The following is a 14,508-nucleotide window of genomic DNA, read 5'->3' as shown; positions in this document are numbered from 1 at the left end:
ACAGCTGGCAGAGTTTGTCTTGTTATCAACTTTCCTATTACAGACTGACTACAACCTCACAAGAGCCTTTGAGAGGAGACCATCTGGCTCTGGATCTGCTTACAAATGGACATAAAACTCCTTTGAAATTGGTGCAGGAATGGGCTTCTTGCTGCTGTTTGTAGAACCAGGGAAGGTTTCCAATGAGGCTGTCATACCTGAGACTGGGTAATAATGGCTGAGGAGGGATATCTCAAACCACAGTTGATCTTATCATCTGCTATGTATCCTGGGAGACCCAGAGATGAAGATGTTCATAGAGCTCATCTCAAATCCTGTAAATCAGGTCATAAGAGTCTTCCTCTCCAATATGGACTGAACTTTATTAATAACATTAAATATTACATCATCTCAAATATTCTTATAGGTGTCAGATGTGCTGAAGCTTGAACTAGAAAAGCAGAATCAAGGATCAACTTTCTTTTTTCGCTTTTCCAGGAACAGGTCAATTTTGTTCCAAGATAAACTACATAGTTCCTTGAAGTACAACAATTTTATTTTTTTTTTTAAGTTGGAATGGAAAATACTCTTTTTGTCTAGAAAGTGGACAGGAGGAAAAACACTCCAAGATGTGCTTTTCATCCTAAAAAATAGGTTATAACATGATGAAATCACACTTAGACAAGCTGTCTTGATACTCAGAACACAGTTGTCATAGTAACAGAATTTATTTATCCTTTTCTTCCTGATCCAATCAAAAAGAGATACAAACAACAGAGGACATACAGGGAACTTGTTCCCAATTACTATTGCTTACCTTCATACTCCTATTCTGAAAGACCTTTTAATAAACAAATAGGTAGCCAAAACACTTTAATTTCATTGTCTCAAAGATGTTGGAGAAAAAAAAATCAAGATTTTTTAATAGTCATTAGTTATTTACATTTGATTATTTTTTATATCTTTCTCTGTACTCACCTGAAGTATCTTTTATTTACCATAAGCAATATTTCTAAGGCAGACTGTAACAGTTCCAGTACTCAGGTTAGGACAACCACAGCTAATATTCACTGTGTTAATTCCTCTAAAGGTTAGGGCAATAATCAGACTCCAGTCTTGCAAAGGAAAAAGTGATTATGTAAAAAAGACCCAAAAAATCCCCTTAACTCACTTCTGTGTAACTTTAATGTGATGTTATAACAAGACTTGATTTTTTTTTCAAATTGGACAGTGGAAAATATTTTGACCAGGTGAATAATTTAAACAACAATCCAAGCAGTAATGACTCAAAGCTACTACTGTCTTAAAAGGAGTTTAAAATGAAACAAGTCAAATATTCCATCGTGCATAAAGAATTTTCTGAATTTTCTGATGGCAATTCTACATAGAGGCTGGTCTGTGAATTTTACAGAGATTAAACAGGTTGGTTTTTACACAGGTTGGGGTTTTTTCTATAGAAATATGTGCTTTTGTGGATATTTTCCACATGGATGAATTGCTAAAAGATGAACTAAGAACATTCTCAGGTAATTCTTGAGGTATGAAAAACCACTGTAGATAATTTATTGGGGAAGGATTTCAGTGTCTTTGGATATAATCTGCTAAAAAAAGTACAATCAAGTTTTTACAGGTATTCTTTTTGAAAGAAAGAAATATTTTTGTCTCAACAGTAAAAACCCATCATAAACCCTTTCCTTTCCAGATATAAAATGAAATTATATACAATTTAACTCTTTAATTTTATCATTGGTGCTTCATTCAACAGGAGAGTTGAAAAGGACAAAAATAAGTTTGCTTTCTTCAAAGGAGTTCAGATCTGAGTAAACATTTATCCACATTCAGAAATCACAGAGATTTTGAGCAGTACCTATATGTAAGCGAGACATGAATGTTAAACTTAGCCAAAATTCGCAAGGAAACTACAACTCCTACTTTGACGTTTAGGTTTTCAAGATTTTCTCTATGGCATCTGTTCTTTCACTAATTTTAGAAAAACACACTCCATCAAATTACTTTTTATTGGCACTTTAAAAAATGCATGCTGTAGTAATTCTCCACCTCTGCCACAAAAGGACCAGTTTTTTTCTGGAATCTTTCATCTGTCTGATTTCAGGCAAGCTATGTCTGTCTTTTCATCTCTGTATTTAAGAAAGGCACCCATTTGGACCCCCTGAAGACTGTTCCTCTCTCCCAAACTGATAAGCTCTTGAATTAGCAAGAAATGAAATGCACTGAAACCAAAGAGGAAATGGAGAAAAACATATTTTACACAGCAATTTATACACTTTAAATACATTTTTATTAAAACATTTGCTTTTAATGACTTGTAGAAATCCACAACCTTGGAGCCATCAGAAGCTGGTGACTTCCTTCAATCACGTTGAAGGAAGAAAAGGTACATTCTGCTTTAGCAGAATTTCTTCTTACTTTTAAGATTAACTGGTTGGATTTAGTAAGTTTCTTTGAACTTGTCAAGAATCTTCACCTTGTCCTTTTAAAGTATGCTTTAAAGAAAACTACTTTCACAAACAGACAGTAATCACAGATAAAGGTTCAGCATGCAGCAAAGGGCTGAAGTACAGGAAAACCACAAGGAGCAAACAGGTGTTACGAGATTGTGCTTTTCAGAAACTACCCACAGAGACAACAGTGAGTGCAAATGAAAGACTGCTTGAAACAAGAACTAAAATGTCAGGGTTGCAATAGTTTTAGGTCACCTAACAGACAGATAGAGTTTAAAGTTCACGTTTAGTATAAATGAGACAATATGCAGACAGGCAAGCTGCAGCACAATGCCTGAACTCTCACAGAAAGGCTGCCGAGCTGATCCCAGGACTGGCATGACTCACTCACTCAGGAACTGGGCACCAGATTTGAAAGTCTTGTGTTCATACACTGTATGGTCTGCTCTGCAAGATGAGTGGAGCAGGAGGGTTGGTATCTGAATCTGTGCAGATAGAAGGAAAACTTCTCTACTTCTGGCAATATTGAGCAACAGCATTAATAAACCTTTGCCTTTTTAGGTCTGTCGCCAGCTTCTTCACCCAACAGTTCCACTGTCACTGAAACACTCAGAATCCCTCTCGGTGAGTCTCTCTCTCTGTGTGACAGTGAGACAGATTCAGAAACTGAGATGTCACACTCAGAGAAAGGCCACTAGTATTTCACACCCATTTCTTTCATTTGCTTGCTTTCCCATAAGAAAACAGCAGAGTGCACCATCAGCTAAGTTTATTTCAAGGCTTATCCCTTAGTTACTTGATACACACATTACACTTTCAGGACATTTGTATATGCCCTTTATCACAGGATTCTTAGCACATACATATTTGTTTACTGGAGTCAGAATTTGTCCTGCATGGTCTCCAATCCAGTTTTTACTTAAATCTACAAGAATATATGTGGGATCTTTTTTATAAAGAGGTCTTTCTCAGGTTTAACATGCATGATGATTTGGGTATTCTTGGCTTTGTGGATGTTTTAAGCCAAAAACCAGTGGTTAGGTTTTAAAATATTTTAGATGTACAGCAGATGCTTGGTAACTAATTTGTGCAAAAAAATCCATCAAGTTTTAACACTGATCAAATAAATGTGCGTAACAGAAAACAAATGCCCTTAATAGTCCATCCTACTTCATTCATGAAATGTGCAGAATCTTGCTGTGTCTATTTGTGGAAGAGTAGGACTTACCATGCTGCATGTCTTCTACTCTCTACAGCATTTTCTGTAAAGTTACTTTGATGCCCAGTCCATTTTAATACAACATAACATTTCCCAGAAAACCAACTGCTGCATTTCCATAATTCAGCCATTAAAATAGTTCCCAAATTCATATGTACTTTTGAAAGTTAATAACAAGGTATCATTGTAGGGATTTCAGAGATCAAACTACAAATTTCCATATATATTTGATATATTATTTTCATTAAGTATTTCATATTAATAAGGAACACTTGTATATATATGTTTTTCTTTTGTTTGTTCATTTAACTTATATTTGGCAAAAAAAAATCAGGCTGTAATAAATTTCAACATAATAAAGATCCATGGGATCAAAATGTAATAGAAATTGACATTCCTCTGTCACTTAAAGCTCCTGCTCTTACTAAGAATCCACTTTGGGAAAAATACTGACTTTATTGTTTCTGCTGACTTTTCTTTCTGCTTTACACTTAGGCTGTTTTGTCTGGATTAGCTCTTCAGGGGTATTCCCCAAAGGAGGCAGGAGTCGCTTCTTATTGTTCCGGTTTTCTGAGAGCCACTGTGGAGGCAGCTCAAAGGGTCCAAAACCAAACTGCATGGAATACTTGTCATTTACTGCATCAGCTTCTGTGGGCACAGCTGGGGCCACCTGAGCTTCAGAGTCTGAAATCATCTGTGGTACAAACCTGTGAACCAAAGTCTGTCTGAGCTCCAAACTGGTGCTAGGAATTTCTTTCCTTTGAAAGTCACCAGAGCCAATGGATTTGGTCTCATTCTCCTCATCTTCCATTGGCTTGAAGATTTGTTGTTGCCCAATATGAAACATCTCCAGAAGCTGGCTTCCTGAATGGACACTGGGCTCCAGATTATCATCTGCAATACCACCCGAGCTGACAATGTTTCTCCTGCTGAACCTTCGGTGCAGCTGCACTATTGTCCCCACTAAGCACTTCCGTACCGATCTGTTAACAGTTAAAAATAACAAAGGGTTGGCCAGCAAAGAGACCTTGGGCAACCAAATAGCAGTGAGGAGCAAGAAGACTGAAATATCTGAAATATTGAGTATGGTGCGGTAAATCACCAGAGTCACGTAGGGGACACTGCAGAGGATAAATATCATAACCATAGAAAGCAGCATGAGGTGGAGCTCAGCTTCTCGCTGGGAGGCATATGGGATAGAAACTGTATTCTGAGGGGTCCTTAATGCAGCTATGATGACTTTTTTCTTCTGGCTGGCACTCAACGCTCTGCGAATGAGAATCATAAAGAGAAATACCACAGCCACTGGCACAATCACAGTGGTGATATTATAGATGATGACATATATCAGGTGGCCAAGGGAGTAGTTCCAAGATTCAGAGCAAGTGGACATGGCATAAATATCAGACACATTGGTCACAGCAAATACTGGAATGCTGGCCACTATTGCATGGGCCCAGATATAGATAACCAGGTCTCGGGATTTTGCATCAGATATTTTTCTTTCCAGAGGATATAAAACAGAGTAGTATCTGTCAAACAAACAAAAAAAAATCATAATTATTTTCATGGCCATACTGCTTATGAGAAACCTCTCTGCCACCTGAGCATAATGGTGGTCCAAATTCCTAACTGGGTTGCCAACTGACTACCTGTTTATGAAAGGGAAAAGGAAAAAAAAAAAAAAACAACAAAACCACCCACCAAGAAAAACCCCCAAAGGTCTGCCTTTACAGGTCTGTCTGTAGAAAAAAAAACTGACTATGACTGTTTAAATGTCAAGATCACATTTTTGGTGGTGAAAATTTCTTTCAATACATCACTTTGGCTAATGCATATGAATATTATTTTGAAAATTTCAGCATTAACTCACTTATAAACTAGACAGTACGTTGCACACCCTCAAAATTTCAAAAGACATTATGGAGGCATGTGTCACATTCAAAGGCCAGACTCATAGTTTTAGAAGTTGCTTTATAACATATTTTTTCTGAATATTTGGAAAAAGCTGTTGGTCACAAATTATGTGTTATTACATTACATGTATTAACATGTAATTTGTGTACATGTTATCAAATTACATGCAATTACATTACATCTATTGGAAGTACAATGACGTTTTCATTTGCACAAGCTGTGGTTGGCAAGCCCTGAGCAAAAGCATTGCTGAACACTGAACATTCTGTGTGCATTTTAAAAAAAAAAGTGCATCTCTGACATGCACTTCAAATTTCAGACATTGATTGTTTGCTTACTACTGGAGTACTGCTGTGGACTTTTAAGCTCACAGAGTTTTCATGACAGACCTAACTTTTCACACTTATCAATATAAGCAGTAGGAGTTTGTGCTTTTTGTGAGGCAGCTCACAAGTTTTCAACTGATATGCTGTTGCAGTTGCAACATTGGTGTGCATTACATACAGTAAATTACATTTACCAAGACAAAGGGAGAAAGAAGAAAGAAAAATCCAGGATCATGGCAAATTTTCCCCATTACCTGTCAAGAGCAATGGCTGGAAAACTAAGGATGGTCACCGAGCAGAAGACTTTGTGCAGAAACTTGGCAATCCTGCAGAAGAGCATCGTATAGATCCACCAGCAGCAGTGTGGACTGGCACTAAGGGCAATGTCAAAAGGCACACAGACTAGGCTGGCACAGATCCCCGAGCAGGCCAAATTCTTAATGAAGCGGTTTGTTACCGATTTCAGCAGCGATGTTCTGCACGTGGACCACAGCACCATGATGTTACCTGTGAGTAGAGACAGGAGGCATAAAAAAAGGAAAACAGACAAACAAACAACCAACTCCAGGCCCCAGTAATAATAATCTCAACAGTTTTGAATTTCACCTAGTACTTCAAATGGAAATCATTGTTTGGAGTTTGCAGGTATCACTGATTTGGATCATGATGCTGCTCAAATTAGAAAGTCTGTAAGGGCTAGTGGCTTCATGAATCAGAAGGCTGAAAACATATTACACCCCAGCTATCCCCTCCCAGCTTCTGGTAATGAATGGATTAGGGCATTTCAGAGGCAAATGCCTAAGAAAACTATCTAAACCATATTTTTAGATACTTAGGTTGATTCCTATATTCCTGAGTATTCAAATACAGAAACTGGCTAAAGTGTTCATATTTTAATAAATAGTACAGAATTCTTTTTTAAATATAAAAATTTACACTATTAAAAATTTACATATTACAAATTTACACTAAGTAAATACAGATACAATTAAAATATAAATATAAGTATGTATCTTTAATCTGTTTGTAAGTAGATTACAACAGCTTGCTTTTCTTTTCATTGACCACTTCAATGGCACAGACAGGCCTGTGTAAAGCCACATCCAGAAGAAATCTACCTTCCCCCCACTCCCCCAAGACATTCTCTATGTACATAACAACAAAACAAATAGGACAAGCAGAACAGAAAAAAAAAACGACTTGCTGCACATAACTTCACAGAAGTACAGACAGAATACAACCTGCTGATTCAGATATTCAAGCTCTACACATTTGTTTCAAATAGGGTGGGTGGACAGCAGTGAAGCAGAAGTTCAGGGAAAAAAAAGCAGGATTAGCCATGACAGTATTTTTCCCTTATCAATGCCTTCCATCCAAATCTCAGAAAGAAATATCAGAGGTTCTCCACAAATTTCCCTGATTCTATCTTACACAGCAACAGCACAAAAGTAAATTAAGTGATCTGTTCTTACAGCATGGGCCCCTTCTAATGCATATCAGATACCATAAAACTCAAAGGATTTTCTCTCTCCTTTAAAAATCTGTCTTTAGAAAGATCATAGAATAGTTTGGGTTGGAAGGGACCTGAAAGTTCGTCTTTTTCCAATCCCCCTGCCATGGGCAGGGACAACTTCCACTAGACCAGGTTGCTCAAAGTCCTATTTAACCTGGCCTTGTCCAGGGATGGGACCTCCACAATGTCTGTGGGGAACCTGTTCCAGTACCTTACCACCCTCACAGTAAAGAATTTCTTGCTAATATCTAATCTAAACCTGCCCTCTTTCAGCTTAAAGTCATTTCCCCATGTCCTATCACTACGTGCCCTTGTAAAAAATCCCTTTCCAGACAGCTCTCTTGTAGCCCCCTTGAAGTACTGGAAGGCTGCAGTGAGGTCTCCCTGGAGCCTTTTCTTCTCCAGGCTTAACAACCCAACTACTTCAGCCTGCCTAGATCAAGTGCTTCAGCCCTCTGCTCTATGGAGGCAAGGATCTCTGCTAGCACAGCTGAGTGAGTGGGGCACACTCATGTAACATCATCATGTAACCTGGTCCCAGCTTTCCAGCCCTGACTTCACAGACATTCTCTTTCTCCTTTATTTTGTTTCTCCCAAAGCTGTACTGTGCAGTACCACTAGATCAAAGCATAGCTACCAGCATACAAATACTGCTCGACAAGACAACTCCATTTATTCTCTGCAGCTGGACAGCGTGCAGAGTTTAGCTTCCCACCTCCAAGTTAAACTGTTCTTACTGCAGACCATATCAACAGCCACATTGTGGATACTCTGTATTGTTGACACTTACCAGTTCTTTTGAGTTGAAGTGTAATTGATTTATGTGGCAGATTTGTTAGCGTTTTTGTAGGTTACCTACAAATAGACATAATGAGAGAAAACAGCATCTTAAGCTGCTGATTGAGATATGAAAAAGCAGCTGCAGTCCCCCAAAACTTCTCTCTGTTGACCTTACCATTCTTTGTCTTGATTTCTCCTCCAATCAATAAAAACCCCCAAGCTTTTATGTGGCAAGTAGAGTATTCCAATGGCTGTCCATGTAAAATACCAGCAAGACCATATTCTTGTTCACATGGCCAACGTGTACACCAAGTGGCAAGTTCCAAGAACTAGCAAAAAGTCTACTTCTGCTTCTTGATAAAATAGCACTGTTTCAACTGAAGCATGCAATATGAACTTTAAAATCTACCTCACACACCTCCTATTTCAGTCTGCAGTACCTGAATATCATTTGGGATTCAATTTTCTATATATTGTGTCATGTGTCTTATCCAAATTCCTTTTGATACTGACAAAATATTGAGTTACATCTCTACTACCTGATGTATTTTGAAGAAAGAAATCATCACCTGGTTTTGGCAGGTGCTTTGGGCTCAACAATGTATTCCTCAGACAGTATTCAATCAGTTGTATTTAAAGGTATCTAAGTTGCTAGGAGATACTCAGTCAATCAAACCACTTGCTTTCAAAAATATCTCCAACTCTCCAGCTATTAGAAAGTACTTCTAACAGTAATAATATATTTTTACAATGCCCTGGAGAGGGGAGAAAACAGGCTTTTTGTGTGTTTTTGCTTGTTTGTTTAAAATGAATTTAGATCTTTCATCTAGTTTCAATTGCATAGATTTTATAACATTAATTCCCAAGCAAGTTTCACCTTCGTTGGAATTAATATAAATGAAGAATGGAAAACTAAAAGAATTCAGAAATGTTTTCATTAATACTTCAGAAGCCTCAAGAGAACTACTAAGCTTCTCTTCAGGGTCCTGCAGAGGAGCTTCATGTAAGACTCCGTATTATGAGCTGTTGAATTACTTCTGCAAATTATGCCAAATTGTCATTTATACATCAGAGAGTCACAAGGAAATGAAATTAGCTCTGTTCTGACTGATCCTAAATGGGGAAAATGAAGTGTAAAAATGTATTGGTTCAAAGACGAGGAGGAACTCTTTAAGCAGATAAAATAAAATCAGAGCCTGAAAGGCAAAAAAGGATAAGCAGACAGAAGTGTCCACTTGGGACACTGGAAAATTAGTCAGGGAATATCCCTCAGGGAAACATTTTTTCATTTGCAACTATGATTTATCTATTAATAACCTGCTGCAATGAACAGATCAGCCTTAGTGTAGACTGGTAGATCTTTGTGCTGATGCCCTCAAATCAAGTATTTCCCTTCATACATCCCAAAGCAGAGGAAGAATTACACCAGAAACTTTGCGTGGCATGAAATATAAGAAGTTTGGAACAAAACTACAAACATTTCCCATTTCATTGTTCCTCAGTTTTCCCCAGCAACTTCTTTCCATGGAAGAGGATAACATTGCTCCAGGCAACAAGGCAATTCAATAAACAATTGTGCTCTGAATACCAATTGTGCTCTGAATCTCTCCACAATGTCTAGAGGCTCTTTTCCACTTTCCATGTATTAGTCATTCACTGATGGACCTGGGAAAAATTTATTCTCTTTAAGTTACGAGTGTACTGGAGTATTGCACATCCTCAGAGTGGGCAAAGCTGTCATTTTCTACCACAGGTTAGTTTTTGAAGGGTTTCTGCTGGATAACTGATCTAGAGCAACATAATCTTGGATCCAAACTTCCCATGGGGTTTTCACTGGTTAGCTGAGAAGCATCCAAGAAAAATGGGAGTGAACAAACAGCTGGAAAATGCAGCATCTTGCAATTTTCTATAAGTCAATATTGTCAGGAACATGAGATAAACAATCACATGTCACAAAGCATATCCCATATTGCCAGGTTCCACCACTAATGCAGAAAGATGAAGTGGTTTTAGTTTAAAAAGGAAAAGCATATATTTGGTCTTCTCAGAGAGAGAGCCATGTCTACAAAAAACCCTTATGACACCTGACATTATTTGACAACCTCCTCAGTACACAGACTGACTGAGCAGGACAGAAGAATCAAGCTTAGAATAGAATAGCTGGGAGGGGCCCAGTGAGGTTCACTGACTGCCTCAAGACTACCTACAACTAAACCCTCTGACTAAGAGCATCACGCAGAGACTCGCTGAACAGGGTTGGTGCTGTGACCACTTCTCTGGGGAGCCTGTTCCAGTGACCAATCACCCTCTCTCAGTGAAGAACCTCTTCCTAATGCCTCATCTGAGCTTCCCCTGATTGATTCCAGCTTGATTCCATTTCCTCACGTCCCATTTCTGGTCACCAGAGAAAGGATATCACCACCTCCCATTCTGCTGCCCCCCTTGAGGAAGGTGCAGGCTGAAATGGGGTCACCCCTCTGCCTTCTCTCCTCCAAGCTCACCAAGTGTCCTCAGCTGCTCCCTGTAAGTAGCTCATCTGTGCCTTTGACCAATTGTCCAAGTAAAAAAGAAATGTGAAATATTAAAGGTAATCACTGCATGAGAAGCAGCTCTTTTCACATTAGAAACATGTTTAAAGCCTTCCAAGTCAGAGTTAATTTTATCCTGTTATTAGTTATGACAACTATCAACATTCAATAAATCTCCATGTACTACATACTAACTCTACTGTATGAGATTGAAAAGATGATGGTTTCCAGTCATTCCCTACTTCTTTTTTTAATTGAGAAACATCACAGATAAGCACCTACATTGTACATTAAATTGCACAGAAGTACACTGAGAAAGTAAATAGGGTGGTTCACCACAGCATGCCGCCCCAAAGTCCTTCTAGCCTTTATTGTGGTTCAAGTTCACTGAATCTACAAACAGTAACATTTTCTGACCATGAAATTTTATCAGAGTACATTAGTCTGATTCAGAGCAGCAAAAATTACTTTTGCTCCTCTTCCAATTTGTACTCCTTGAATTTCACTGCCAGATGCAGGCATCAACAGCTGAGATAGTCCTGAAGTACTAGCTTTTAGCATTACTTCAAATAATGTGAAAGAGTCATAAAAATACCTTTAACAAGCAGAAGTAAGATCACCATAGAAACCAGAGGCAGTTATTTGAAGAAATGCATTTGCCATACAGTCTAAAAAAATAAATAAATGAATACTACTCTTTGTCGACTAATTCATGGAACTCAATCCATTAGCTGGGTATGACATCCATCTTACATTTTTGTTAACTTTAATCAGCACACAACTGAATCAAAACATAGTCCACTCTCCAGCATAAACCTCCTCCTCACAACCTGACATCCTCTGCTTGCTCACTTCCCTCCAGAGCAGGGTTCCAGGAATCCAGCCATCCTTCCTAGAAGAGAGCCTCTGTGTACCCCACCCACGCTCCCTGCATTGTCACAGGGAAGGAGCTGGCAGCCTTCTTTATGAAAAACAAATCAGGAAGCCACAAAAAAGGTTAGCAACAAGGCTTTAGCCATTAAAATCATTCATTAAAAACTAACTGAAAAAGTCACAGTTTCTGTGAACATGATGAATGGGAAAAATTCTGGTGTTGAAACACCAGAGTGACTAAATTCCCAACTCTCCAATACTATTTATTATTGTTTTTCAAAGTATTTTGAGGAAGTATTTTGAGTATTTTGAGTTTTTCAAAGTATTTTGAGTATTTTGTTTTTCACAGACCTTTCTCTGACAAACCACACTCCAAAAAAGTGGTTAATTGGAAACATTTTTGGCATTCGTGATAGGTAGCTATCAAACACTCTTCTTATTAATATGTATACTTACCTATTCATTTCCAGAAAGTATATGGGTCTATCAGGATACATTTTGGCTTACACAGCTTGAAGAAATGTGTAAATTTATCACAGAATTACAGAATGGTTGAGGCTGGAAGGGACCTCTGAAGATCATGTTGGCCAAACCCTGCTCAAGCATGGATAAATTCTTGCAATTCTTTATAAGTCTTTATAAGTCTTTTTATATTAGTTTGAAGAAGTGTAGCCATGAGACTGATGGAATAACTTTTATAGATTAAAGAAGACCATAAAACTAAAACAAAAAGTAAACCTTCTGAAACCAAATCCAAGCTTTTCTAACATTTTTGCTACAAACTTCAAAATTTGGTGTTAAAATAACAATTGCAGTCCAGTTGAAAATAGTGGGAAAGTATTTAGTTTGTCATTTTAGTATATTTCTTTCAATTTCAGTTTGTGCATATGTGCAACCAAATGTTTTATATCCAAAATGAAGTGTCTGCTGCAAATGAACTACCTTGGAACAAGGTTTGCTGGATGCCAAACCTTCTTTTCTCTTCATAAAACAGATGAACTCCCTAATTTTAAGATGTTTCTCACTCCTATTCTTAGAATTCTCATTCACACATACCTACTTTCATCCTAACTATTGATTCAGAAGTATAATTATGTAAGAGACTTATCAAGTCCAATGAACTACACAAAGCAGGAATTTGCCCAGCATGGGGTAGTTCCCTGCAGAGTGTTTCAGCATTGATTTAATATATATTGAAAGCCCTTTCATTTAAAGTCTGATACTTGTCCATGTGGTTTCTGTTCCCAGCAATGTATAGTTACCAGGTTTTATGGAAGGAGCTAGTTCATAGCAGCTTAGTCTCAGAAAGTGAACAAAGATTTCCTTGCAGGAACAGGTATGTTACTGGTTTTTGTTGCAGCACCACTTAGAATTCTCCAGGGCCACAACCTGCCTACATAATCCATGGGCAGCTGCTATTCTGACTTTCTCTGAAGGTAGAGCAAAAGTAGAAAACATATATGAGGAAATTTTAAATTATACTTACAGCAAACATAACTTATATGATATGGTTTTTAATGTCAAATAACTTGTAAATTTACCACTAATGTATTTCCATTGTGACTTTTTTCTTACTGTTGTCCTTAGTATTTGATATGTTTATTGTCTGTAGGGAGATTCTAAAGTAACTGCATCCTGCTAATGGTCTTGTATTCCCACTTGTATTTCTTTCAGATATGCTTATTTGAAAGAAGGTAAAAAAGCATTGCACTGGTAATCTTCCAGTTCTTCATAGCCCCTGCCACTTTTTCCTACCTCACCTTTTGTATTTGCTATCCCACTAAATGGAAAGAATTTCTAGACAGGAACAATCATTTTCTCCCTTTTGATAAACTATGGTCCTTCAACAGCCGTCAAGACCATTTCAGCCCATCAAGAAAACAACCAAACCTCCAAAACTACTTATTTTGCTTAAGTACATTTGACTTGCCTGAATTCCTGGCCTCTATTTTAAAACCAATCTCCTCAAATAATCTGAAACTCTTCAAGACCTTGGAAAAAAAAAATTAGAGAATATTGCATCTGCAACTTCAGAACCATGGATTGTTCCCATGTCAGGAAAATATGGCAACAAAGTGTAGCTTGCAAACCTAAACGAGGAAATTGAAAAACTGAAAAAGAGTGTCAAGATGTACTGTCCTAACAATAACAGGAATATAAAGTCTTTTCAAAGTTAGCAACTTTTTAACTTACAGTGCCTAAGGGACCAGCCTTAGTACAAAAATGTAACCAAATTTTTTAAACCAAGGATTTTACATGATCTCCACAAGATTTCCCCATGACGTAGGGAGCAATTTTTTGACCAATTGTACAGAGAAAGGAAGTACAAGGAACAGATATAGAAGAGATAAAAATATTGGATGCCCACATCATCAATCATATGTGAAATCATTAGCAGAAGTCTGGGATCCTGAATCTCCTTTGCCAACAAAAGATCATATCTAGTGAAACCCCTGGCCAGTTTACACAAGGCTTCATGCCTCCGAGAGCCAATCTGATATTGCCAGTGAAACACCACAAGGCTTGGAATGCAGGTGAAGCCAGTAATCTTCCTGAATGGACAAGCTGTCTGTTCTTCAGCATCCTTGGCACAAGAGGAATAGCCATTGTCCCTTTGTTCTATAAAGCAATCAAAAAAGGGCTGGTTTGAACCTGTATAGTCATGAGAGGACTGTGTCAAGCAGCAGAGTGATTTACTTGAGCAACCCTGACCACTGAATCTACCTGGAAATAGCAGCCTTAACACAGGAAACAAGCAAGTTTTAGGATTTGTTTTTGAATAACTCTTAACTGCTTCTTTGTACCTTTGTTTGCAGAGAGCCTGCGGTCACTTTTGTTGGTTACCCCCTTATGTAAGTGCAGACATGGCTCTTCAAATGCACCTTTTTGTCTGGCTTCCCACAAGCACCTG

General features: G+C 37.9%; 1 protein-coding gene across 1 annotated transcript in view; it reads right to left on the bottom strand.

Moving 5' to 3' along the window:
• Positions 1-670: 670 nt before the first annotated feature.
• GPR176 (G protein-coupled receptor 176) overlaps positions 671-14,508 on the bottom strand; it is a 34,594-nt gene continuing 20,756 nt past the window's right edge. The window contains exons 2-3 of the mRNA XM_066552043.1: positions 6,158-6,410; positions 671-5,192 (exon numbers count right to left, since the gene is read on the bottom strand). Coding sequence (XP_066408140.1) covers positions 4,085-5,192; positions 6,158-6,410 — 1,361 coding nt within the window. The 3' untranslated portion in view covers positions 671-4,084. The remainder of the gene's footprint in view (positions 5,193-6,157; positions 6,411-14,508) is intronic.

Source organism: Molothrus aeneus, chromosome 6, assembly GCF_037042795.1.
Source record: "Molothrus aeneus isolate 106 chromosome 6, BPBGC_Maene_1.0, whole genome shotgun sequence".
NCBI lineage: Eukaryota > Metazoa > Chordata > Aves > Passeriformes > Icteridae > Molothrus > Molothrus aeneus.
Note: the sequence above shows the minus strand (reverse complement) of the source record. Positions and strands in the feature narration are given on the sequence as shown.